General features: G+C 40.4%; 1 protein-coding gene across 2 annotated transcripts; it reads right to left on the bottom strand.

Moving 5' to 3' along the window:
* Positions 1-2,764: 2,764 nt before the first annotated feature.
* Positions 2,765-27,129, bottom strand: TGS1 (trimethylguanosine synthase 1). Of its 2 annotated transcripts, none has more exons than XM_031052289.2 (13): positions 27,000-27,129; positions 25,986-26,050; positions 24,030-24,202; positions 21,649-22,477; positions 20,073-20,190; positions 19,049-19,135; positions 17,767-17,938; positions 15,694-16,036; positions 14,664-14,837; positions 13,627-13,770; positions 12,085-12,301; positions 10,879-10,957; positions 2,765-3,050 (listed from the first exon to the last, which is right to left on the bottom strand). In XM_031052289.2, exons 1-13 carry the CDS (start codon positions 27,095-27,097, stop codon positions 2,934-2,936), a joined length of 2,616 nt encoding a protein of 871 aa, XP_030908149.2. In that variant the 5' UTR covers positions 27,098-27,129; the 3' UTR covers positions 2,765-2,933. The 2 variants fall into 2 exon arrangements, with proteins under 2 accessions (XP_030908149.2, XP_033922078.1); XM_034066187.1 differs by lacking the exon at positions 27,000-27,129 and adding an exon at positions 26,577-26,640.
* Between the last annotated feature and the right edge of the window lie 294 nt (positions 27,130-27,423).

Genomic DNA, 27,423 nt, shown 5'->3' on the forward strand with positions numbered 1-27,423 from the left:
CTGCACTAGGATATCCCAGTGGCAGGAATACTAACATACCTGTGACGGAAAGACTGTATTACCACCAATAGCAAATTAGTTCACACTACATGTTAGGATTACCCTCCTTCGTTGGTATTTGGAGTTGGGAAGATTTGCATGTGAGGGGAGGACAGTAAATGCAAACAGTGAGTATGAGGCGTATGAAAGCAGGGAGAGTAAACCAAGTGAAAATGACCCAATTTTCTACTGATTTGTTCAACGAGCTACTGCAAGCAATTTTTTCCTTCTGCTATTTATGGGGTTTCCCTCTTCTAAATGTTACCACAGCCACTGTGGTGTAACATTAATTTGTTTACATAACCCCTGGGTTGCACATAGAGCCCCAGATGTTATTTCAGAACTACTACACTTGGGAAAAGATTTTCTAAAACCTGTCCATTAAAGCTTCATGGAACAGTGATTTTTTTTACCATAACACTACCGGTGCCTCCTCCAGAGAAAGGCACAGTACTAACTGTCCTACCATGAAGAGATGGTTGCTCAAACCCACTGATGCTCTGCTCTGGTCCCCTTGAACCCTAATTAGTCTTCAGCCTTGTAACACACTAGTTTTAACAGCATGTTCTGATTGCTTCTGTTCATACCATGCACCAGAAAAAGGAACTCAAGGACTTGGTTTAATACTGGATTTAATTAAGATAAACCTACGAGATTAGGAGCTCAAGAGCACAGTGGAAAGTATACACCAGTATGTATTTATTACATTTAGTCCAAATATTAGTTAACTTCCAAACCCAAAATCTGCATTTTTTTGTACAGCTTATTTTGTGGCTTAAAATTGGTAGAAGATCAAATTTCTATGAGTATTTATTTTACAGTAGTAATGTAACTTCTTTGTAGCCTAAACTATCATATACAAAATGCTACTTGAGCCCCAAAAGGGTATCACGACTCTGGGCATGAGAAATGCAGAAATTTAACTATGTCCCAGCCCATGTTAACTTTTTTCCTACAACATAAGCAGAATGAAGTTTTACAGAAACTTGTATTACAAACGAAGCTGTCCTCCAGGAAGCATTTGTTGGTTCAAATTGCTAACAAAGAAAAATACAGATAGATGTATTTTAGGCTTAACAAATAGTCTGATTCACAGCCCTTGGAACCTCACTTGTCCTGTGCAAGTGGGAAGTTGATGGCAAGTATTTATCGCAACCCAGCAGAGTATATTCTGACTTCAAGTTTTTTTGTTGGTTACAGAAAGAACAGCCACCAACAAGAGTATTCTTCTGCTTTTGGTGCTTCACGTGCTTGCAAAGCTCAGCAGAAACTTTGATAAACTGTTCCTTTTTACCAGCCAGTTCATTATACTGGAAGTAAACCTTAAACCAGTAAATATTGTACCTCTGATGCCATGTTTCAGCTTCCAGATTTTGCACAATGGGCACTGAACAAAAGTGACTACTTTTCTGAAGGCAAAAGTAAATTCACTGGTATTTTCCCCAAAGAGTTTCCTTCTACAGGAACACCATCAGTGAGATCTCAAAATACTTCTAAAACTACTCCCTAACTTTAGGGAAGAAGACCAAAGAATAAAACAGTTTTTCTGTAAGCAGCAATAAGCCAAACGCAGTCAAATTTTAGTGTATGGAGTAATGTGACAAATACAGTATAGATTATTTTATTCTTCACTGGTCCTAATGACTCTTCTTTGGGATTGCTTTTATAGCTTGTAGTGAAAATTGAACATCATTACATTCGCATGCCACTGCTACAGTTGGTTTGGACCTCCTGTAATACTAGCATTCCTACCACCCTCCCCTGCCTCCTATCTTTCCAATTCCTTCTCAATATTGTCCAGAGGCTGGCACTACCACTTTTAGTGGTTTGCTGCTTAGTTCTGCTGCCTTCATTGTCCTGCTGTACTCCAAACAGAAGAGGAGCAGCATTAATTTAATGTCTTAGAAACCATATTCCTACCCTATTACCTCAAAACCAGGCCCAAAACTGATCTTGGATACTTCCAGAAGCACATTTCAGTGAGAGCACCACATCGGTGCTCTAGACACTTCTTACTTGCCTCATTTTCTACTTGGTGAAGTGCCTGAAAGCCACTCTTCCCCTTGCAAAACCCCAAGTAGGAGCAAAAAGCCCTCACCAGGGAGAGCTGGGTTCCCTCTGCCCTCCCTAAAACTTGTGCAAGGATCCAAAAGTTATCAAAAAGAGGAGAGACAAATACCCCTCTGCTTATTGAGACAACCCCTCAGTTAGAAGGTTTCTTCAAAGCATCTTTGTAATGAAGAGGCTGGGGAAGGAGGAAAAAAATTAAGTAACAAAAACCAGACGGTAGAGCTATGCACAAACATGCCCTGCTCTTCCCCTGTGCTGCAACAACCTGGAGTACCCACTGTAAGAAACATGTCGACCTTCATCCTACACAGAAAACCTGAAAAGGTTTCCCAGTGAGCATGCAGCCAGAGAACTGAACTGGGGCTAAACCCTAGCAGCGTATTGGACCACCTAGTTGCACCTGATGTTCAGATACTTCTGTTTCTCAAGCACAGGCAGCAGTTCTTGATGCACAACAGCTTTCAGGATACTCTTTTTGACCCTCTTAACACTCAGAAACAGAGCAAGTACAGAAGTAGCACATATGAGAGTTGCAAAGAAATCCTGAACTCCCCTTCAACTGGTTGGACCTGAACCTTGCAAGACCGCATCTCACAGAGATCTTCTCTTCCCCCCCCCCCACATATTCACAGCTCCTCTACATTTTCAGTTCTGTCACAATTATTATAAAACATTTATTGACAGTAGCAATAAACAGAACACTTTCTGTAAACAGAAATTAAAGTGGAAAATAGCTCCAAGTCATTTTTGACCAGCCAGCTGTACAAAAAGCTTAAGCAAAGCAGCAGTCAGGAAGGTTGGGTTTGGAAGAATCCACACTGAGTTCACGAGATGTCATGCCTTATCAGATCACCAAAATAAGCTGTTATTGCCTTCAGTTTGTTATTGAGAAAATTTTGCTCTATTTCAACTTTGCCTCCTGGTCCTGCTAAGGAAGCCACCTGAAAAACAAAGAACAAGAAACAAATCAATCAATGCACAGAAGAACCAAAACCCCAAACCTTTTATTCACATGAAATACCACATAAACCACATCTTTGCTGTGTTAACACGAGTGACAGTGTTCCTTGGCACCTAATGCCTTTGGTCCTCTTTCTGTGTCTTGTTTTACTTACAGAAGTGGTTTGTGGCTAAAACATCCCCCTCGCCCTAAGCCATGAAAATAAGAGGACTACAGAACTAAAATACCTATTGCTTTGCACGCAGTGCTGAGGTGAGAGATGCTAGACTGCAGTTTGCAGGGTACTTGCTGTTGACACACAGCTACAGCAAAAAAACAAGCTTTTTGGAAACCTGTGCTTTGCAGGTGTCAAAATCCCAAGTTTGGGGGGAAGAGTAAAACCAAATCCTAGAATTAGGAGGAAGCATGAAGGTTGCACTGAAGAGCGTGTGTGCGCATGGGGAACAACCCAATCACAACCAACCCCCAAACCCCAAACAGGCAGGGAAGCTCATAAACGACAGCTGCAGTATTTTGTTGTTGCTATTGCAAAGCTGTTGTGTGCATTGGAGTCTTACGCAGTGTTGAGGGCAAGGCTGCAGCCAGCATGGAGAGCTCATCAGGCAGTGCTGGTCCCAACTCTCATGTTTACAATCACTGGAGTGAGAATTTCACTGTTCATGCTCTACTGACTGAGGCCAGTGCACACCTTTAATGCTTCATGATTACAGACAGACAGCGCTCTGCAGTGAACTTTGTATTTTGGACCAAAGCATGTAATAGTCTGTCCTCTCCTGTTCCTACTCGTGATGCCTCAGTACAACCCCTTAGAGGCATGACAGCCATAAAGGCTACCAATTTGTCACCAGGACAGACTGCACAGACAGAAGGAAGAGAACACTACTAAAACTGAGCAGTGACTGCTTTACCATCACACCATCACAGACCCCAAGGGCCTGTGCTGCAGTGGGGTCCCTGCTCCCCAGCCAGTTCTGCTCTGTGCTGCTGTTTTCCCTGCCTGCTGTAGGAAAACTATTTCTATATTCCCCATGCAGGGAAACTTCCTGGGCAGACAAAGCAATCAAGGTCTAAAAGGCTGCAGTAGATTGTAACTGATCTTTAAACCAAGAAGTCTGTGATGGTAGCAGCTGGAACTAAAAGTTCAGGCTGCATTAACAAGTCTGAACTCCTTTGAGATTTGACCCTGTAGTACAGGTTTAAATATAAACATGCTGAACTTCCTCTATTTTATTGTAAGTAAAAAACCAGCCTACCATCATGAAGAAATAACAGATTTATCTAAATTATATTTCAAGCCTTTATTGACTTGCCCAAAAAATTACCACCATCTAAACCAAGCATTGACTTTTCTGTTTTGTTTGGGTTCTTTTTTCCTCACTTTTCAGTCTTTTGTTTCTGCAGCCAAAAACGAAAGTGTGAGTGGTTTTTTTCCTCCTTCAATTCAACAGTAATAGGAAAAAAATATCCAGGTTCTTGTTAAAGAGGAACCTGCCAATTAAGTAAAAAAGCAGAGGCAGGCTGACTTATAAATAGCACAAGAACCTGAAATTGGCAAGTGATCAGGAATGTTAATTTTACAACTTATCTTTTCTTTCTTGAAATCTGAAAAGCAGTTAATGTTGTGGGGCAACATGTTTTTTTTTTCCAGAAGACATTAAGTTTGTACTTTTAATTTATTAAAATAATAAATTAAATAAAGCTGGAATGTCCCTTCTAGAAACCATTAAAGGGTTTGCATTTTATAGTTAAAGTTGTTTAATTATTCTAAAATATTAATTGTATTAGTCAGTTTAATACAAGAACATTGAGATTACTGTCTTGAAGTTACGTGCTCCCGCTTTCAGGGCACAACTTGTATCACTAGCACACCTAGGTATGACTAATGCATTGATATCTCAATAGACACAAGCGTTTACTAAACATTTCTCTTAGAAGACAATGTAAAGCAAAATCCTCCATCAGTAACACAGTACTAACTACCTAACTAACACATAACTAACAACTAATACAGTACTAACTAACATATAACTAACACAGCAGTAAACTGCTCCTCTGTGGAGGGGCAGCATCCACTGAGAACACCTGAGAAGTACATACACTGTCCCTATGTGTTAAATCCAGGATAACTAAGACTAATTTCAAACAACTACTAAAAGTTTTTGATAAACCCAAAGGTGACAAAAATCTAAATAAACACAGGGGTGTAAGCCCCGCAGGGGTGGATCCGGCTCTGCACACCCCTCAACACAAACGTAAATCCTCTGCGACGATGCTTATTTGTGAATTGCTGGAGGGTGCAAATCTAATTATGTAGCAGTTGCCAAGTTTTCCTTGGAAGGGCTCAGTCAATGCTGATGGCGTAATGAGTGAAAACTGGCACACACTGAGCTTCAGAAAGGTGCCAGCTTGGCAGAGGGATGCCCTCTAAAAATAACAGCAGATTGAGGAACGATGCTTTGAGAAAAGCAAAGGTGCTTACCTATTTTTGGAAATACCAACAGTGGTTTTGCAGTGAACTACAATGGTGAATAGTAAAAGGCTTCTTAATTTCTTTTAAAAAACAGACTAGTCCAAAATTTGGTTATTCTGCATTTTCCTGTACAAATACAACAATTCCCTGATGGCAACTCTCGCATCCTGGTTTGATCGTTAGCCCAAACTCATGTACTCAAGCAGACAGATATTGCCTCCTTTGTTGTGCGGTGTTATTTCTACATGTGCCACACTTCTCCGCAGGCAAAGGCAAAGGATGCAGCTTCAGTTAAGGCCTCCCTGCATTCATCTCACCTTGATGCTTCATCCTTCAGTTCAGAAACTGCTGATGGAAATAGTCCACAGCTACAGAAACAGCCATGGAGCATTAAGAATATAGCCAGCAAATTTGGTCTCACGTTTAAAATAGGAGATATCAGAAAAGAAATATGAAAAGAGAGATGGCCACGGAAGATTACTTCAGGAGGACAAGCTGCTTGAGGTGCAAACTTGCCTTATATTATTTAGGTGTATTTTTGATCTCAAAAGTTTTCCTGCTAGCCTTACAGGCTCTTATCTATCATAGTGAATTTCCTTCAGTAAAGTAACTTACCAGCTGTTCCAGCCACCAACTAGGATAAACTTTTTATCCACAGTTATCATTATTCACTTTTCTGGATATGAGAAAAACAAGCTTTCTTTTTTGTGTATGGAAAGCAACAAACCAAAATGTTCTCAGATAGCATTCTTCAAAATGCACAGGTCTGCAGGTGAATTTCTGCCACTACCATGGTGGTGCTGCCACCCTCTGAGAGACCAGAAAATATTTATTTATTTATTTATTAAACTTGAAGTAGGCAAATTACAATTCAGTATTCAAGTGCTATGAGATTTAGGAAAATTGAAGTCCAGAAGTGCCGCTCAGCCTCGATGTAATCTGGGATGTCTTCTGGCTTTCTCTTTTATCAAGGACAGGGAACAGATGCGAGTTTAAAACAGGCTGCTTAAAAGCTGCCATTATGAACATGACAGTCATAGCTGAAGTGTACTCAATTATGTTCACTTAGAAATGATCAGCCTGCAAAACACGTCAACCCAGAGTAGACCTGCCAACTCTCCTAATACCCAAGCATCTTAAAAATACAATAAAATTAATCTGAGTTCATCTCCTGGTCACTCACTCCCTGCTTTGCTCATTGTTATATTTACTCCTAAACCAGATATGACATTGCCTGGCAGGTCCCATTTGGCTAGGCAACCAGTCTAAAATCATAGCTAAATGAATGGGCCCAGTGGCAGTTCGACTAGTCAGCCTGCCATTAAATGTCTTAATTCAGAGAGGTTATCATATACTCATTTATTAAGCTGACCTCTCTGGTATGATTTTCTGTTCTCTGAATGACACCAAACAGAATTAAAATAAGTGAGTTTTACCCATCTTCACACCCCCTTCACTGACCAGTCATTTGTAACAACTGGACTTTCAAAGCCAGAAACACAGCAAACATCTTCCCATATAGGCACCAGACTTGATGACAGAACAAGTCTTCAGTGTCTAACTCTAGATTTTCTCCAAATGGATGACAAATATGAGGTGGGAACAAAGACAAGAAACTAAGAAAAGTGCCTGCATGGTGTGTATTCTTTGTGTAACTATCAAGGTCGAGAGCACTTTGCTTAATGCTGGACTCAGGGAGTCACTCTATACACTTGACAAGGAACAAAATGTAACTAGTATCTTCTGGCAGTATATGGAATATAAACCAGGTCTGATACACCAACATTTAGGACAGCAAAAGCTCCAACAGTGAAATTTCACTAAATCAGACATAGCTAAACAACAACAAAAAAACTACCTCCGAATCTCCAAAACCTCCAGGAATTTACCCAATTTATAGTTTTGCACCAGTCATCAAATTTTCAAGTAGTAAAGATGCTCACAAAGTTTTCAATACAGAAACAGAATAGCTTTTCTAACTCAAAAAAGATATCTTTCAAACTGAATAATAATCAGCCATTTCATTCTCAGAATAATCTTCAATTAGCAAAGTCACTTGTATCCTGTCTTAAGAGTAGACCAATATTCTTCCAATAGATTTGCTTGCTCTGCTATAAAGGTCATAAAGATTGAAATGTTAGCTGAAAATTATCCTGTTGTTTTGACAGACTAATATGCAACCCAAAATCAATACTGTATGCTCAAGATATTATGCAACATTTCCAGCAGCTTAAAATAAGAAAGACTTAAAGATAATCCCATGCTAAGTAGATATATGTATAAAATTGTCTTTTAGCAAAAAGAGAAAAATGTGTTTCTGAATTAAGCCACCCTCTGTAAATCTGTACAATGTGACTGTCTGCAAAGAACGGTGAAGCACTTCAGGATAATCACTAAGGCACAATACAGTATGCAGGCAGTTAATCGTCCATGGTCAGGATAAGTAATAAACGCCAGATTCCTCATTGCTGTTTCGCTGCTCCCTCTCGAGGCAGAAGTACAGAAGTTCACTTCTTTTCCACCTTAAGAGAATTTTGTATGGAATTCAAAGAACCCCATCTCTCTCTCCAAGATTAACCCTACACAGAAAAGGCCAAGCCTGCAGACATAATAAGCACTGTTTTTAGAATAAAACCATGTAGGACAATGAGGCAGTGAACAAGTCCTCTGGCACAGCTAGGTCAAGGTCAGCTACCACCTGCTTTCACAGCGGTAGCAGGATCCCTATTCTGTGAGTTATCTAACTGTAAAAAGAAGAACATATTTCCCACTGAATTTGCACCACTTTAACTAAAGGTTAAACAGCATTTTTACTGTAAGGTTGCTTCTAACTCGCTGGGCATTTATTTCCATTTCTGCCCAAGATCCACTGTCAGACAAGCAGATTTGCACTGAAGCACTGGCTTACAGTCAGTATAAGCATCTTCACAGAGGTTTGCAAGGGCAACTAAGTCAGCTTCTAAATCAGTTTTAATTGACAAAGCACACGACCATAGCTCGGTTTTAGGTTCAAGCCAATCAATGAAAGACTAGAGGCAAAGCACTTAAGTTTTAACTACCACCTTACAAATTAAATGTCTCACCAGCTATTCTAGGAGCTAAGCAACCTCTGAAAGCCTTACATATGGGTACAAGCACACACAGTTTCTGAGGACACAAAAGAGACAAATCTTACATTCCTCAGCTATATTATCACAAATCAAACTTAGGTTTTTAACTTTCCATTTAAATCTGAGGCATCATATAATTTGCTCAACAAACACTGCTTTATCCAAATTATTTACTTTCTAGGTATTAATCTCCTGCAAAATAAAGACTTACTTCATCAAGCTTTTTTAGGCCCCTCAAGTTTATGGACTACATTCATAAACTGAGTGACAATACTACACCCTAGCAGCTGTGTCCATAGGCCTTTGCCAAAGTCAGCTGTTGCAGCACAAGTACCCCGTGCGGTCCATGAGAAAACGACAATGGAAGAGAACTGTGGGCAAAACCATGAGCAGACTGAGAAGACAACTGTCTACACTAACCACTAAGGAACTCTGATGATAAATCTTTTCCAGAGATTCACAGCCCTGGAAGTGTAATGGCAGTAACTTCAGAAACTAGTCAGAGATGAAGGCAGCCAAATCCACAAATATGGACCAGACTATCCATTAAAGTCATGTTTGGGATGGCCATGTTTAACACACCTCTGTACACACAGGATCAAGATGACATTTCCTAAACAGTGGGCTAGATTCTTATTCTCTTTCCCCACTCAGATCATCAACCTATAAGTTTTTGTCCTTACGCTGGCATAATCTCTAGAAATAACATGATTTCTCTTCCTGAGAGTAACCCATAGCACGGACGATTGAACTGAACCCAGGCCTCCAACCATGTGCTTTTAACAACTAAGCCATAATTACAAAGCTGGTTTTGAGCAACAGTAATTACTATTCAGACATCTTTATAAAGGCAAACCTGTGGATGTACATTAAGGAACACTCAGAGCACAACAAAAGCATTCAGAGCCAACCAGACCAAGATGCGAGGTGGCAAAACACCTAACCCAACCACACAGAGATGTCAAGCTCTTCTATAGGAATAGGCACAGGCCTGTGGGTAATACTCTTGGATGTGCATGTGAGAATGTAAGTGAAATGTAGATACCTTTGCCCATTTATAAATCCAGTAAAAGAATGCTCATGAGCACAGCAGAAACCTGCAAAGTCATTCTTCACCGTGGGAATGAAACATTTGATAAAATGCAGCAGTTAGAAGTTGAAACTAGAGAAACCCTTGCTAGAATTAAGGTCCCTATTCAAAGATTCATAACCTACTTGGCTTTTCACCAGCCTGAAACCAAAAAAATGAATCATCACCCGCCATTCAAATGGTGCTGTGCATAGCATGGGCTCATGGTGTGCTAATGCTCAGGCCATGTGAAATTCAGTTTGTTTCTAAAGCCAGCTGTTTGCCACCAATGATTCTGCAAGCCACCAAGTGGCTGGAGACACTGCCTGCTTGAAGTCAGACACAGCTGTTGGGAAGGCAGGAAATAACCCTGCAAAGCTATGTGGCATGTTGCATGCGAGACGAACATCGCTGTTCCCTTCTCTGGAAACAACTACAAGACGTAATTAACAGGAAGTACACAGAAAGAACTAAACCAGACACTCACTGGCATTGTAACAGTCATCTAATCACTTTCTTAAAAGTTTAAACCAAAAATACCTTATACAAAAAAAAAAGCAAAATCAAACCCCACACCAGTGAAACAAATTGTGAGTTTATCAAGTCAGTTTATCTAATCACTGCAATGCAAACAGCTCATATGGAACCACATGCTTGTCTGGACAGCATCAGTACCACCTCTGGTGGCATGACCATTGCCTTCGATCTACTGATCAGCGATAGTAGGGACTACAGGCTGTGCAGTGATTTCCTGTAACTCCTTCAGAAACTGAAAGCCATGAAAGTTTAGGACTCAGGAGCTTACCAGATAGTAAGGGCTGGTTACAAAGTTAAAATATCCTTTTACTTTTTTTAATTTGTTTTTTATAATGATGTATCTGTCTGACACTAAAGAACTCTACTCACTTTGGATCTTCTATAAGAACCTCCAATCTGTTGCTCTATGAAGGAACAGTATCAAAACCATGGAAATAATCTACTACTCCCACTTCTAAATGTATCAGAAGTACTGCAAATGCAGAAATAACTCAAGGTTTGAACTTAAAGACAAAACCCCAACACATGCAGCTAAATAGACTTTAAAGTCTTTTTGTGCTTATAATACCTATTAAGCCAGCTGAGCTTTTTCTAATTACCAAGCCCTCATCCAGTAACACACCTGGTCAATATCAGCATTCCGAGGTAGAAAGTACACAATATTGTTGGTGATCTTCTTGGAGAGCCTGAAAATTTCAAATGTAGAAGCCAGTAAAGGAAAAACCAAGAACAGGGAAGGAGAAATTGGTTTATATTAATTCATATCAAAAGTATGTTCTAAACACAATTATTATGGGATTAAATTATAGCTAGTCTTCTGAGTATGTCTTAGTTACTCTTCTGAAATGCATAAACTCGTCTAAATGCAGAAAATCTGTTTCATCATTATTGCCCTAGAAAACAGAAAAAAAGCCAACCTCACTTTTAAAGTTAACTGAGTTATAGATGTATTTGAGAAATCTGAATGTAGTTTATAGCTAATACATTGGTTTGCTATTTTTTCCTAACCCATTTAATGGAATATCTGCCACACATACATACAAAGAGTTTCTTACTCTTACAAACATGGCTACATTTTAGACAAAAAGGGAACAGCTAAGATTATTTTTGGGGGAAAAACCCACCACACTTCATATTTGATGACACTATCATGCTAATGCTTTCCCAGATGAATGAGTACTCAATACCACTGTTAATAAGTCTGGAATTTTATACATTAATTGAAAGGGTTAGTATTTGCTTGCACTCTTCTGTGATTTCCCAAGTCAGGCGCTATGATTGAGAAGTTTGAGTAAGACATGTAAAATAAGATATACCTTTCATAAATCAATTAAAAAGTGGTATTAATGACAATAGACCATATGACTAATTATTACCTATATATACATACCACATGGCTATTTAATGACTTTAGGGTATTTTAATAAAATAATATAAAAGAGTTAAAACTGATGAATTAATGCTTTAAGTTAAGAAACTACTACAATTCTTTATGCGATTTTTTTACTTTTAAGAACTCTTCATGACTTTTTTAAAATAAAAACTTATAATAAAAATACTAAATTTTAGGTGGTCAGTCACAGAATCACAGAATAGCTTGGGTTGGAGGGGACCTTCAAAGGTCATTTATTCCAACCCCCAGTCATATAGCTCCAGTTAGGGCAGGACTAAACAAATGCAGCACATCTGAGACTTCAGCTGCTGGTCAAATCATTTCCAGTCAGTCAACCAGATGTGCAAAGCCCATGTCAAGAGAGGGAGGGGAAGAAAGAGAAAACTGCTCGTAAACAACTGAAAATCATCCCAGCATGTAACTCTGAAAGGATATCCATCTGGGCAAATCATGGTCTTGATATCGAAGATTTCAGCTGTGGCGTAGTCAGGTCCTCCCCAGGGTGGGCTGAGGAACACAACATCTGCTTTCAGGTCAGCAGCCAGCACCATGAAGTCTCCACACACAAATTCTATCTGATCCGCCACGCCATATACCTCAGCATTGTTGCGCGCAAGATTGAGCTTCTCAGGATCAATATCAATAGCAATCACTGCAAACCAAAGAGAGCAAACACAGAGGTTAACTTGAACTGCTAATGCCAAATGACCACCAAAAGGATGTTTTCACAAGAAAGGTGTTCCTCTGCAGCCACCAGATACAAGTCATGCCTATAACCAACTATTGTGCAGTGAGTGACTACTTCAGTTTTGTTGGTCATAGTAGACATGAAGCAACAGCTCCGTAGAAGGGAATGACCTGCCCTTGCATGGCAGCAGCAGATGTTCTACCAAGAGCACAACTGCTGCATTTACAAAACAACAAGGGAAGTCACACAGCAAAGGCTGGGAAGGCTCAGCTACTGCTGCAAAGCTGAGAAGCTTTAGCTGTTGGCTGTCATACATCTACTAACATGACAATCCTCCATCTCAGCTCAAGTAGCAGACAAGTTGTCCACTTCGTCTTAGGCTGTCTGCCTAAGAGAGGAAATTGTCCTTGCTTCAATCTTTGCAGGAGCCTGACAATGGTGTCAATTAGAAACTTACTCTTCCCCTTTGTTGAACATTTATCAGTGGCAGGTAACACTGTACTGAAAATTGAGTTTAAAAACCCCAAACAACACAGCACAAGACAGGTGATACAAGGGCAGTGCATAATCACAGAAATAAAAATTTGGCCAGGAAATATGAAAAGTAAAATTTGGAAAACATTTATAGAATGGATCATAGCCTACCAAATTGAATGCAGTAGAAACTGCCATTTGTCTTGCTTAGAAATTGCCCAGAAACATTAAATGAGCTGATTTTTTCCCCAGAGTGTTTGATGAATATCAAGTAGTCAGTGTTTTTACAGAAGCACTCTCAATCTTTCACAGCAATTTCAATAGCTGGCAACAGGAACTTAGACTAATACTAAGTTGTTATTATCACTTTTCTGTATTTGCTTCTGCTGCACCTGCACATGATCCCATTCAAGTGTTTTAAGCACTGCTCTCACATAACCTGTTTTGGAGTACACAGACTTGGTGTAACAATTGGGAAAAACAGGAGCTTTGTGGCATCTCTGCAGTCAGCACGGCAAACAGAACTCAACCTTTACCAGCAAGCTTCAGAGCATCTGACAGACTAGTTACTACGACATGTAAAAATAACTTTGACTAATACCACACAAATCCAAGTCTGACTTGAAAAGCAGTTTTATAGCTCGTTTTTAAAAACAGGAAGCTCATATTGTAAATCTGATGAAACAAAAAAGCTTCTGTTCCTTCAGATGCTCTGAAAAAAAGGATTAAAAAGCAGTGAACAAAGTGCATACCCAAATTTTTAGGGAAAAAGAGTGAAGAAACAAAATAAAGTGCTACATAGAACATCTGCTTACCTCTTTTTGAGGTCAATGCAAACTGAATAGCATTTCCTCCAACCCCACAGAATGCATCCACTATGATATCACAGTTAAATGACTGAGTAACCCGGACAGCGATATGCTCAGCTATTTTCTCAGGAGTAACAGAAAACCAGCCCTCTGCAAAGGAAAGGAAGAAGTGTATTTTCATTTCTTATTCCAAGGTCACCTAAATTAAAAACAAACAAACAACATACACAACTAAGGTTTAGTGTTAATCCCAACAATTTTGGCTTAGCACATTCGACCAGGAAATACAGGCTTTGAAGATGATAAACTCAGGTCAGCCCAGCAATTTGCTAAGCAAACAAAGTCTCACTGAAGCAAACAGATATGCCCAAATCTCAGTAAATGCTTTGTTGAATGTGGTGCTGAGGATCTTGGCTTATCAAGGACAAGTCCACTGAGACAGCTACAAAAAGTGTCATACAGCACGACTATGTTCTATAACAAATAAACCCAGATATGTATCCTCTCTTATCCAATGTTATTTTCTTTACAGCAATGTCTGGTCTCCCACATGATCTACATGTTTATGTGAGAGAGCATTAGAAGTGAAAGGCTTACAAAACCAACACACCCCAGACACAAAGAAGCAGTAATCCTAATCCTTTTTTACCTAAAAATTTATGATTTGGAAGTGGTTTCCACGTAAACATGGAAAAAAGTAACTTTGAAAGCGACTGCTGAAACTCAGAACAAAACTAGGTCCATGAGCATCTTTGGAAGTTTCACAGAATTATTTTATAAAATAGAGAAACAGAAAAATGTCATCAAGTTTTTGAAAAAGACCAAGCAAAATTTGGGTACAGCATGATTGGCAAATATGAGGACTAATGCAAACAGAGGTGTCCCAAGCTAGAAACTCTACTTAAGTCCAAGACTTCTGCTCACCTGCCTGCTGCGGTGCATGTGCAACCACACACTCAGTAACACTCCTCATATAAGAAAATCAGTACAAACTGTGAGAAGTGCCATAGGTTTGGATATATCTTATACCACTAAACACACACCTCTGTCCAGTTTAATTCCCTCATCAAACTGAGAGAACAGCCGGTAGCGTTGTGCCCAGTACTTGATAAGCTCCGGATCAGCAGCAATCTCGGCAGGCATAGCTCCCACTGCTATTTTGTTCCTTCTTCTCCTTTTTTTCTCCTTCTTCTTTGTGGTATTTTTTTCATCTACATCTGGAAGACAATACAAAAGTTAACAGTCACTGTTCTTGCAGGCTAGGAATGTAATCTGTATGTAGGTGAGAGTTAAGATGCAAGATGCTCAGGTTTAACAACACTGTTAAATGTCCTCCTCTGCCGTTTGCCAGGTTATGCAGATTAGTGGTTTAAATTAAAAAAAGCATCCTCTATTTTTCAAGGGAATGGTGTTACCTGACAGGTATCAGTCACAGTCCTAAGTAACACTTCAGGTGAAGAGCCTTAACAGGCTAGCCATCATCTTCAACTGACAGCAATAAACTCTATATAGTGAGTTTATAAACAAGTGAACCAGAGCCCAATTTAATGCCCTTGTATAAATAAGGAATAAAACCTAGACGAGAGCTTTCAAGTAGAAATCTAACATAATCAAATCACTATAGGAAGGATTAAACTATATGCAGAAACCTGAATAAGCCTGTTTTCCTTTGTTTACAGTGCTTAACTCAGGTTTCCTCCCCCGCCTCCCTGAAAATAATTTCAACAACACATACTCCTCAAAGCTCAGCAATGTGCACTGAGAACCCCAAACCTCATGGTCTGTGCATCTACATGGAGTTAACCACCCTCATCCTTACAGGGAAAAAAAGGTGTGAATTTAAACCTGTTAGATTGTGCCTAGGTTCAACCATGACTCTTCATCTATAAGGAAATACTGCCAATATTGAATACACTTCCACTAGCACAGTTCTCAATCAACCTCATTAACCCTTGGACTTAATGAGTTTCTTTGAATAAACAGAATAAACAAACCCCAGATTACACCAGTGTGCAGTAAGGCAGTGTTAAGTCCACTGCCAACTCATTTCCAGTTTGTAGGAAACTGATGTACCTTGGCTGACATCCTCTGTCTTTTCGCAGAGATAATCGGGAATATCCAGAGAAATTAGCTGCCGCCCCTCCTGCCTCCCCGCACCCTGGCCACTGGAGGCGCTTGCTGCCACCTTCTGTGCTTCCTCCTCAAGGTAACCCCTTTCAGGTTCCGTGGGGGACATACTGGAAGATGGTGGCTTTTGGTTTTCAGTGCCCAGCATCACAGTCTGTGCAGCAGTAGAGCCTTCCTGATCCTCTGAGTCGCTGCTCACGGACAGTGCCTCTGCTTTGCCCTGAGTTGAAGCTGCCTGGGATGTGGTTTCTGCTTCAGGTTTATTAACCTGCTTTAGGAACATTTCCACCTGCAATTGTCAAATATCACAGATGATTAGATGCTGTTGTTAACCAGTTATCAAGAGCACAGCTGAAGTGTTACAGTTCAAAAGCACCTGCCATGCAGGCACTCTTTGCCATATATATTTTGAAAAAAAGTAAAATATCCTGAGTCAAAACATTCAGGAAGTCACCCACTGAGCTCCCTTTTTACACCATCTGGAAACAAGTTATCTTTGGGAAGTAGATACCAGCTATTTGCAAAAGGGAAACTCCATAAAAAATGACTGATAAACATATGTCATAGTTTTGGCTGGGATACAGTTAATTCTCTTCCTAGTAGCTGGTGCAATGCTGTGTTTTGGCTTTAGTTTGAGAACAGTGCTGATAACACACTGATGTTTTAGTTGTTGCTCAGTAGCACTTATCCTGATCAACGACTTCTCAGTCTCTCATGCTCTGCCAGTGAGGAGGGGCACTGGAAGCCAGAAGGGAGCAGAGACAGGACACCTGACTCAAACTAGGCGAAGGGGTATTCCATACCACAGCACATCATGTCCAGTATATAAACTGTGAGGAAACTGGCTGGGAGAGATCAATCACTGCTCTGGGATGGGCTAGGCACTGGTCAGTGGCTGGTGAGCAATTGTATTGTGCATCAGTTGTATCTTCTGAACTTTTATTTCTTTTTTTTATTAACTATTATTGTAACTATTATTTGTTTTATCATTTTATTATTATTTCAATTATTAAACTGTTTTTACCTCAACCTGTGGGTTTTACATTCTTCCAATGCTCCTCTCCATCCTGTCTGGGTTTAAATCATTCTCAAGTAATATCTGAAATATAGTCAGACTTGCCACGGCACAGGTGACCAAGATTACTACTTTTTAATTCACTACCTTTTCTCAAATCTGCAGTCATAGAAGCTGTACTCCAACTTTTAGGTTAGCATCAACAGGTAAAATTACCTTCATATATTACCTTCATCCTCATCCACAAGATGTACCAAATGGTGCATGTGCTGAAGGGTTCTGCTGCACAGCAGACATTCCCACATCACATACTAACCAATGTGCAGACACTAGTCTATACTCTTCAAGGGCATTTGCAGGTGCTCACTTTTACATTACGGTTGCTCTGAGCGGCCTTAGGCCTGGGGAAGTTCCTTACCAGAAAGTCTGAGGAAATGTGTAACTTCTTTCACACAATTACAGTTGCCCTAGAACTATGCTGGCCTCAGGTATAAGATGGCAATGGCTGAGCTTTTGTTTTGACCAAAAATCCTAGCAGTGGGACTGAAGTTCTGAGGTAACAGATTTTAAAGGGGCTCAACTCAGAAAAAAATAGAGTGAACATTTTTTTTCTACTTATTACTAATTTCTGAGATAAAAATAATGAAGCATAAAGTTATAGTTTAAAAAAATGCAGGTAGTGGTGTAAGCAAAGATGTTGATACAAATTACTAAGAACACAGCATTACATAAATCACACTAACCTATACAAACATTTTTCTCTCCCTGCTGAAATGCCAGCACTAACAAATGCCCCATGTGCCCTTTAAAATCAGAGATACTGCTAGTAACTATAGAAACCTACACACATCTCCACAGGAATGATGCACCCAGATGTTAGGAATGACTTTCACATAACTTCACCATTAAGCTCAAAATCCCCTTGACATTTTGCCAAGAATACACCAATATAGTAAGGGAGCAGATAAATTATGAATTACAGCAACACTAAAAATTAAACCTACCTTCTTCAAAGTTTTACTTCTTTTGCAAGATATTTCAGATTCCTCTGTAAAGAAGATGTGTGTGTTTTTGCTCTTCTTTGGTTTACGCATATCCAAGAATTTGGACTTGAGTTTTGCTTTTTTCTCCAAGTACTGCACACTTCGGTGGGTGAAATCTGGAATTCCACCATACCTGAAATTAAAAACCACAAACAAACCCCCAGTTAGCTGGTTAATTTCCAACCTGGAAGTCTTAACATGAATGTTGACATCTACAGAAGATGATTTAACCTATTTCTTGATGAGATTTTTTTCTGCTATTAAAATAAAATATGTCACCAAATGTAACTGCAAAACACTGTACCTTCATGAAAATTTTTACATATTTTTATTTGAAAATGTTTATCCAACTTGATTTTGGGTTGGTTTAGGTTTTTTTTTCTTCTTGTGTATATATATATATACACACACACACGTATATATGTAACTTTTGATAGAAATTATTTTCCAAACCAGCCTAAAGAGTAGGAAATGAAAAAATGTCTTTGATTACTAGAATAAAACAACTCTTTGGCGGCTGTAAAGAACATCCAAAACAGCTACTTCTGTCTCCTGGCAAACGTAATTAAACAAAAAGGGCAATTCACTTAAAATAATTTTTATAAAGTAGATCACGGACTGTCAACTGCAAAACACACTCCTCTGAAACATATACATATATGTATTATATATATTATATAGATATACCCACAACCTAAACAACTTGTATCTCGCAGAAGCGCTAGACCTAAGCTACAGTCTACCTGTGCCCTATGATGTTACTTTTACAGCACTGACCACCCTATCTTTAGGTCATACCACCAGAAAAGAAATTTCATTGGTCAGCACCCTGGCAACACTTTATTAGTACAGAAACATTGTACTAGTATAAAGCAACCTGATTCCAACATGAAACAGCTATAAATTATGATCTAAACTCACAGGACTCCAAACTGAGAAGACCATTCATTGTCAGGCCTTTAAGCTCTAATTTAAGTAGCTGACTGGACATCTAGCATTTACACAACTGCAAGTATCTTGCGATTCACACTTCAGTTCCAAAGCACTTTCCTTGTTCTTGTATTAGTCTCTACCTTTGCATCTCTCTCTAGCCAAAGAATGAGTTTTATTAAGGGCAGAGACTAACTTTGGGAATATCGTCAAAAGCTTTACAAAATGGAAATAGAGATGAATGGTCTATTTCAGTAACAAGAAGAAAGCTGACTTGCTATGAAGAAACCCCAAGTTCCTCGTAAGCAATTACTTTTGTCCTGTGCCGCACTTAAAACCCAAAGCAGAACAGGTTTTCTCAGGATCTTCCGCTGGGTTCTCATCCACATCCAGTTCATGGCTAGGAAAAAACACAAATGACAAAGTCTCTATAAGAAACACTATAATTTTACAGATATACCACTAAAATTCAGGTATTGAAAACATTTAAATGTGGGCTTCAGTATGTTCTTCCACACATTGCTGAAATCAAGCAAGGCAAATAATACCAGCCTATTCATATGCATGAGCACATACTTCTTCCAGAGTTTCTGCTTGGGTTTTTTTTACCCAATTCAAGGCACATATGTCCTTCTATTGGGTTTATAACATTCCATCTATTCCAAATGACTTCTTAAAATATTTAATATCAAGCCTATGTGGAACTGGTGAAGACAGTGTTTATTTACCCGATTTCCAAATTGCCTTCAGCATCTATTATTAATGATATGGTAACAGCCAAATAAAAGAATGAAACCGAAGCTACATGATCAGCAGATAATAATTCCATCCATGCCTTCACCTTTGAGTTTGTAGATTTATTAGAGAGGAAGAGCCATCTCATCATCTTTGAGGCTTTAAACTTCTAGAGAATTAAAAAGACTGTAACAAGGCAGAGATGGCTATTTTATGATTGCACAGCACTGAGCATTTTACTGGCAGCATAAAATCTAGTTAACAATACAGATTATTTACTATCGTTCTTGTACCATCTACACAAATTAGACCTAGGTAAGCAAGCTGTCCTATCCAATTTAACAATCTCTTATACTTCAGTGACACAAGAATAGTACCATCACATTGCACAGTCACTGAGGCCATACACTGTTTTCATAAAGCAACAGAAGAAATATCCACTGCTTGTTACCAGGTAAAGTGATAAGCAATGATGGAAGATTCTTGTTCTGTATTGAAGTTTTAACCCATAGTTTCAATCAAACAATTAGTTGCTATAAATTAGGAGGCTTCTGAACTTGGGCTTCTTGAAATAAAAAGTTCATCTACATTTCATGACTTGCCTTCTCTTGACTTTGACAGGTCTGCATTCAGGAGGCTCTTCATCCTCGTCTTCATCTTGGTCACAAGGCAGCAACTGTTCTTTGTCGTTAGAGTTTGAACTACATGACCCCTGCAAACCTAAAGATAGGTTAAGATTATACTTTCCTTTTGCCTAAATTAATTCCTTATCTCACTGTCCCCAAAGTACATCTGCAGCTACAATTAGTTTGTTGTATATACCTGAATCTGACAATGAGGCACAAGTGCCAAACCATATATCTTTACTTGTCTCTGCTTGAGGGACAACATACCAATACAAGCTTCCAGTATCAGTTACACTGTAGAGTTAATAAACTTAAGTAAGACTAACTCCAAATTATCTCAAGCTCTTCAAGAAAAATGCCTACAAGGTACAAATTCAAAACAGTTTCTTCCCTGGATGTATATTTTGTTTTCGTTTTATTAATTATGCAAAGATATGCACATACATCTAATGAGAGGATTCCAGAACTCTTGTTTCTTGTTGGAAAGGAGATTTTCCTCTCACCTCTCCGACTCTACTGTAGGATCCAGATGGAACCACACCTGCTTCTTCCTTCCTTAAAAGGTCACTAGAAGCAGAGTTAGAGTTCCCACCAAACTGAACTCCTGAGCTGCTGACACTTAACTCATGTGCTTCATCCCTCCTCTTAGTAGGAGAAACCATTCAAGAGTCAGGAAAGATGTTACCCTGCTGTTCACAGCAAACACTAGCAGGAAGAACTGGCAGGCAAACGAGATAGGGTTCTCCCTTCTCTGAGCAACCTGGCCTAGTGGAAGGTATCCCTGACTGTGGCAGAGGAGATGGAGCTAAATGATGTTTAAAGTCTTTTCCAACCCAAACAATTCTATGATTCTAAGAAAAACATGTCTAGCTCAGTCTTTGTACCTCCCTCAAAGACTCTCTTCCAGTGGTGTAAGGCACAGCCACTGGCTTTCACCATAATACTAGCTACAAATACTAGCTCACTGCCTAATTGATAACTTAATGCTGGAAAGGAACTCTGAAATACATTTGATCCATACTAACATGTTACACCAAAACAAGGGTTTATTTACCAATATGTCATTTTTTAGACAGAAGACAAAAATCCTTCCAACCCCAGAACTGCAGAGCTACTTTTTTTCTCTGAAAAAGATGTTCTTAAAATTTGTCAGTCATGGGAACACAAACCTGAGTTTTCATTCATTTTAGACTATCAGTGAGAAAAGACAAATCATCTGAATGACACAGCTGAATGAAATTACAATACTAATACCAAGATAAATAAATATGCACTAGCAGGGCTGTCTCATCACTTTAAGTAGTACATCTGAAGATACATGAAGTACGTGTTCTACTAAAATGACTTCTGGCTAAAGAATGCGTTCAATATACAGGTTAGAGAGGATCACCCAGAAAAGCAGAGGAAAGAACAAGGAATTAAGTATGCAGTCATTCCGCAAAATACTTGATTAACTTTTTAAAAATGGCGTAATACAGACAGGCCCTTATTTCTTATATATAACCACATAAAGAAATTCTCATAAAATCAGTTTTAGCTGATTCTGTATTACCTGATTGCTTAATACTTTCATTTCCACAAGATGCACTCCTTTTCCTGGTTCCTCCATCACAGGGCTCTTCCTGGCTTTCACTGTCAGATGAATTATGCTCTTGAGGACCTTGGTGGGAAGCTGTGCTACACTGCTCCACTTCCTCCAAATTCAGGTTTAAATTACAAATCCCAGAGATTATTTCACTGTGGGGCTCAGCACTTGAAGGGAGTGTTTCCTCATTTCTGGTGTTAGAGGTAGAAAGCTCCAAGCTCAGCACTTCACTGTGTTCAGTCCCTGGGCTAACCAAGTCCATTACCATCTCCTGGGTAACCCCATCAGCTTCCATGCTGTCTCCATGTAAGCTCTCAGTAGTCCATCCTTGACTTGTCCAGTACTGAAACTGTTCCCAGTAATACCAGTACAGTTCGCTATAATGCCGCTCCCATTCTTCCTTTGTATCTGGACTATTCCAAGGCTCAGAGGCTGTGGTGGTGTCAGATGATGAGATCTCTTGATGCTTCTCCAACCAACTTTGCCAAAGAAGGCCCTCTCCATACTCGCTCCAGTACTTCTCCCATTTTTCTTTAAGTTCACTGGGTAAAGTCTCATTTGCAAGACTTTCTGAACTTTCACAGTTCCCTTCGCTTACAACCTGAGGTTTGTTGCTTTTCTCGCACTGCTCTGTAGCTAGGGCCAGCTCATGAGAAATGGACTGGATATGATCATCACAAACTTGATTCTGGCATTCCTGTCCCATTTTATCCTCATGTTTTTGCTGTACCTCTTTTTTCTTCTTTTTCTTTTTCATAATCTTCATGTTACTTCTCTTTCTATATCTTTCTGTTACCTAAAATATAATGGAAAAAATGCTTAGAAGTCCACAATGTTCATATAGTCTTTTCTCGTTCTCTCTCCCAGCACATTTCTGTTGTAATCCTCCCTCTTATTGCAACCCCCCTGTTAAGCTTTCTCCCCACAAAAGGTTGTGGGGTTTAAGAGTGTGAGAGGGCCCTGCTGCATGACCTTGCCTGACATTTCTGTGGAGGTTGTGAGAAATAGCTGTGACAAAGTGTACAGAAAGATAACACAAAAGAAAGGCAGGATCACATACAGAAGTGGAGCTGCTGAGAGGGAAATCATTAGTAGCTCAAGGATTCAGAAGGGGAGACATCAACATAAAACACTATAAAGTCCTAAAGGGAGGTTGGTCAGGAACTGAAAGGTCACTGGGTTGAGCTCAACAATAAAACAGTATCTCAGTAACATCAAAGAGCTTTTTTAGGGGGCCGTGGATACTGACCCTTACTGTTGTCAGGTATCTGCCTGGGCAGCGAACACTGTTCAGATGTCTTATTAGGGTAGTGAACATATAATGCTCAGCTTAACAGAATGTTAAACCATTGCTATATTTGAGTGCTTTTTAAAAAAATAAAACAAAAGCATCACTATATACTCATAAGCTCTGTAAATCCTGCAGCTGCATCTCTGTATGTCTGAAGACACTGATGCAAAAGAAGGGTGTAATATTCTTCCCATCCCATACTGATCTCCAGCTTGGCTAACAGAAAGACAAAGGAACAGCCTCCTCTCCAAACAGGTGGCCCTTCATTTGTGCAATACACCCATTTCACCTGCTACAAAAACTCAGGCTCCTACAGTTGTCTAGTGGACAGAAACTTGTTATTGAAAGGAAATGCTAAGGGAACATATTGGTTTCATCAACTCTACTTACATAAAGAAGACAAAAACGTCCAACAAAAGCAAGTTTTTCAATCAGATGAATCTGTTGTTTTGGGTTGTTTTTTTTTTCACAAACTGCCAAATCAAATTTGGCAGGTAAAAAGGTGGTGGTGATGAGGATCTACAACCTACATGGGCAAAAGCCTGCAAATATACAGCTATTACTCCAAATGTCCCATCAGCTGCAATCCCTACTTTTGTTACATTGACAAATCTATAAAGTGGACTGTAAGAAGTTAGGTTCACAGAACTGGCATTAAGCTCTCATCCACATCCTTCATAATGCCATGTTAATACATGCAGTGCAAATCAGATCAGAACCTGTGAAAACATGCACTCAGATTGCAGTGTTCTAGTTGTCCTGATGCAGACCATCAACATTACCACACCTCTTCTAAACTAGCTCTCTCTAGTAGCAAGAGCAGTATAGAAATGGAAGCACAAAGGCACAGCTTGACCCTGTTTAGTCAAACTGGCAGGTGGATTTTACAAACCACGGACCACAGTGCTGTATGTTGGTACAAGTACATGAGGCAGACAGCTCAAAGGCAGCTCACATCACTTCTGTGAACTGCAGTCCCCAAATAACCAAGAGTAGATATGCTCCTATGTCTGGAAACACAAAGTAAACAGAACAAATAAAGCAAATAAAGATTTACCACAATGTCTCTGTGGGCTGACTGCCCACCAAACTGAAGAGGCAATCCCATGCTCTTCATAAGCTCAGCCTCTGAGTCTAGTTCAACTTGTTCCAGGTCCAGAGCATGATTAGTATCCACCTTCAATGTGGATAGATTGGGACAACGGTTCTCCTCAGATGGTTGTTCATCTCCTAGTAAGAAATTATATTAAGATATAATATGACATAACATATAAATCTGGTTCTGATACCTTAATGCCTACCAAAAACCCAGCAGAACTGCCTCTTAAGCTTCCTTTCCCATTTAAAACTTTCCTCATAAATACCTTAATTTCTGCCTAAATATCGATAGGTAGCCAAAACATTGCACTGGATCTGGCTGGGATGGAGCTAGCTTTCTTCATAGCAGCCTCTATGGGTGCTTTGTTTGGGATTTGCAGCTAAAACAGTGTGGGCAGCACACCCATGTTTTGACTACTGGCTGAGCAGTGATGCACAGGCTTGCACAGCCTTATAACCTTCTCTTTTCCACAGTGAGTATGCTGGGGTGGGCAAGAGATCAGGAGGGGATATAGGTGGGACTGCTGGCAAAACTAGCTGAAGGTATAGTCCATACTATATAATGTGATGGGAAAAATAAAACCTGGGTGCTTGGGGTTGATCCACCACATTCACCTCAATAACATGCAGAGCAAACTACAATGATGCGCAGCAAACAACAAAAAAAATCAGTATTATGAGAAGAAATTCTTTACAGGAGTTCTTTTGGCACATATCACAGCAAACCAGAAATCCAAGACGTTGCCGAGTCTGTTATAAATCTTTCAAAGCCACACTAACAAAGATAGTATGATTTTACAAAAATGTAATGCACAAACTATAGAACGTAATTATCTCAGAAGTAACTGATCAGCTATTGAATCACTGCTTGCACATCTATCAAACTGTTAAGCAACATCATATGAACATAAAATGACAAATACCACCGAGAAAGTAGGAACTGGATATTGATAGAAACAATAAAATATAAAACATCTCGACACAGATGATAAAAATGAAACATCTCAGAATTTTTTTGTCATGATACATTTACTGCCAAATTATCACACAGCACAATACCCTTCTGGTTTTAAATGATTACTCTCACCACAATTCACTCATATATGCCCAAAACCAAGGTTTACATTCTCCTTCTTCACTCCTCCCACATTGCGTACGTTTAATCAGTGCTAATAATTATAAACCTCTATGGATATTCCTTAATGTTTAGATATCTTCCTTTCAAATTAAGATGTTATATGATGCTGAAGTTAGCATAACAGCAAAGGTAAAAACAGATACCAAAAGTACTGTTTTCCAAATTCTCCACATACGCCTATCTGGAAGATGGAACAAAGGAATAGTGTTAAAATTGCCAGAGCATGCATTATGATCATCCCTAAAAGCATGCCAAGCGAGAGACTTACTCTTCTCATCCTCCTTACTTGATTCTCATGTAAACATACATCATAATTCTTTCCATCAGTGCTACTGCTTCTTCTCTGCTTCTGGCCCATCAGATCAATCTGCAACAGCTAATATCCTAGACAGGGATAGAGGCAGCAGGACAGTGCTGCTCCCAAGCAAACATCCAGGATCTGCAGACATTCCATTATATAACCAATTTTGAGTTAGTTGAAATTACAATTTAAGAGCAGGTTGGGGACCTGTCAACTAATCTGCTCCATGTAGCAGATGGAGATTATGTGAGGCAGTAAGTCTGTCTGGACAGGAATAAGCATCACGCCTGGTTTGACACAAACTTCCACATTGAGATTAGGGTATTTTGAAAGCTATGCAAGTACTAAGATATTCACATCTATCCCCATACAAAAGTACGGAAGAATAAGCCAGAAATAAGAATGCAAGTAGCCACAGATAACTCACTTTAAGTATGACTGCACATTGTAACACACAGTAGATTTTACTACCTTACCTGTACTATCATTGTCATCTTTGACATAAAATCCTTTTAATCCCAGTTTATACAATTTTCGATCTCTGTAAAAATGAAGACAGACATTGATGCAGAGGGTTATCCTTAAAACTATTTTTTTTCAGTAAAAACAATCATTCAGTGGAAATAAACTCTGCAAGGATGTGGTAAAGCCCCCATTGCTGGAGGTTTCAAGATGTGGCTGGACAGGGTGCTAAACAACCTCCTCTAGGCTCCCTTTCCCAGGAAAGGCTGGACCAGATGATCTTTTCCTGTCCCTTCTCACGTGGGCTGCCCAATGAGTCCAAACACATGGAACAAAGTAAAATCTTAAAAAGGCAATACTTGAAAGCCCGACGGGAAATCCTACACAAGAGATGTTCTGTTCTATGCAACAACGGAATTACATTTCAGGGGCACAAAAGCTTCCGCATAAGCAGCATTTAATGTCTCCAGCCCCAAACAGCAACTATTTGAGACATCACGCAATACTGAAAGCGCCTCATCTCCGCAAATGCCGCCGTAACACCGAGTGTATCTGACAGCAAAAACCCCGGTAACAGTCTCAGCCTGCTCTCCCCTATCACGCACCGACTGACGCCTGCGAGCAGCATTTCCCATCCCGCGCTGAGAAACCCGTCCCTCCATCTGGCTCGCGTGGGCTCCGGGTCCCTCCGCACCCCTCTGGGGAAGCGATAAGGGGACGGAAGCACTCGGCGGTGGGAGGGTGAGCGCTCGGGCCGAGCACCGTAGAGCCGCGGCCCCTGCCAGGGACACAGCGCGGCCCGGGAGGAAGCGGGCTCCGATCGGAGACCGCTGCTACGCGCCGGGCCGCGTCCCCTCCGGCAAGAGCTCCCCGCGGGGACCAGCGCTTGGGTTCATCCCTGCCCACATAAAAACAACACATAGGGCCCTTTTCGCGCACGGCCGCGGCAGCACGACCCTTCCCTGCACCTCCCCAGAGCGAACCTGCCCCGGACACGGCGGTGCCGCCCGTCCGGTGCCCATACTCACTCGACGAAGGCGCGGGAGCACAGGCAGAGGATGCTGCAGGCGGGACCGGCCCGCAGCAACAGCTCCGCCACCAGCCGCCCGCGCGGGTCCTGCACCATCCCTGCGGGAAGAACCACGCCGCGGAACCAGCCCACCGCTGCCTTCCGCCGGAACTGCCGGGAGCGTCCGGCCAGAGCCGCACCGCGCCGAGCCGCCTGGAGGGGGCGCCCGCAGGCATCACCGCAGGCGGGACAGGCGCTGGACCCCAGTGGGTATTGCAGAGTAGCTGGGGTTCTGGGGGAGCGAGTTTTGGATGCCTGGGTAAGGGCAGCCGTAGTGGTGGGACCTGTGTTTCTAGTGACTCCCTGCGAGGAGTATTTGCATCTTCGGCTGAGAAGAAAGGAGGGGAAGAAAGGACATGGCAACAAAAATCTGCAACAAAAGG

The sequence above is a fragment of the Melopsittacus undulatus genome, chromosome 1, assembly GCF_012275295.1.
Source record: "Melopsittacus undulatus isolate bMelUnd1 chromosome 1, bMelUnd1.mat.Z, whole genome shotgun sequence".
NCBI classification, from domain to species: Eukaryota; Metazoa; Chordata; class Aves; order Psittaciformes; family Psittaculidae; genus Melopsittacus; species Melopsittacus undulatus.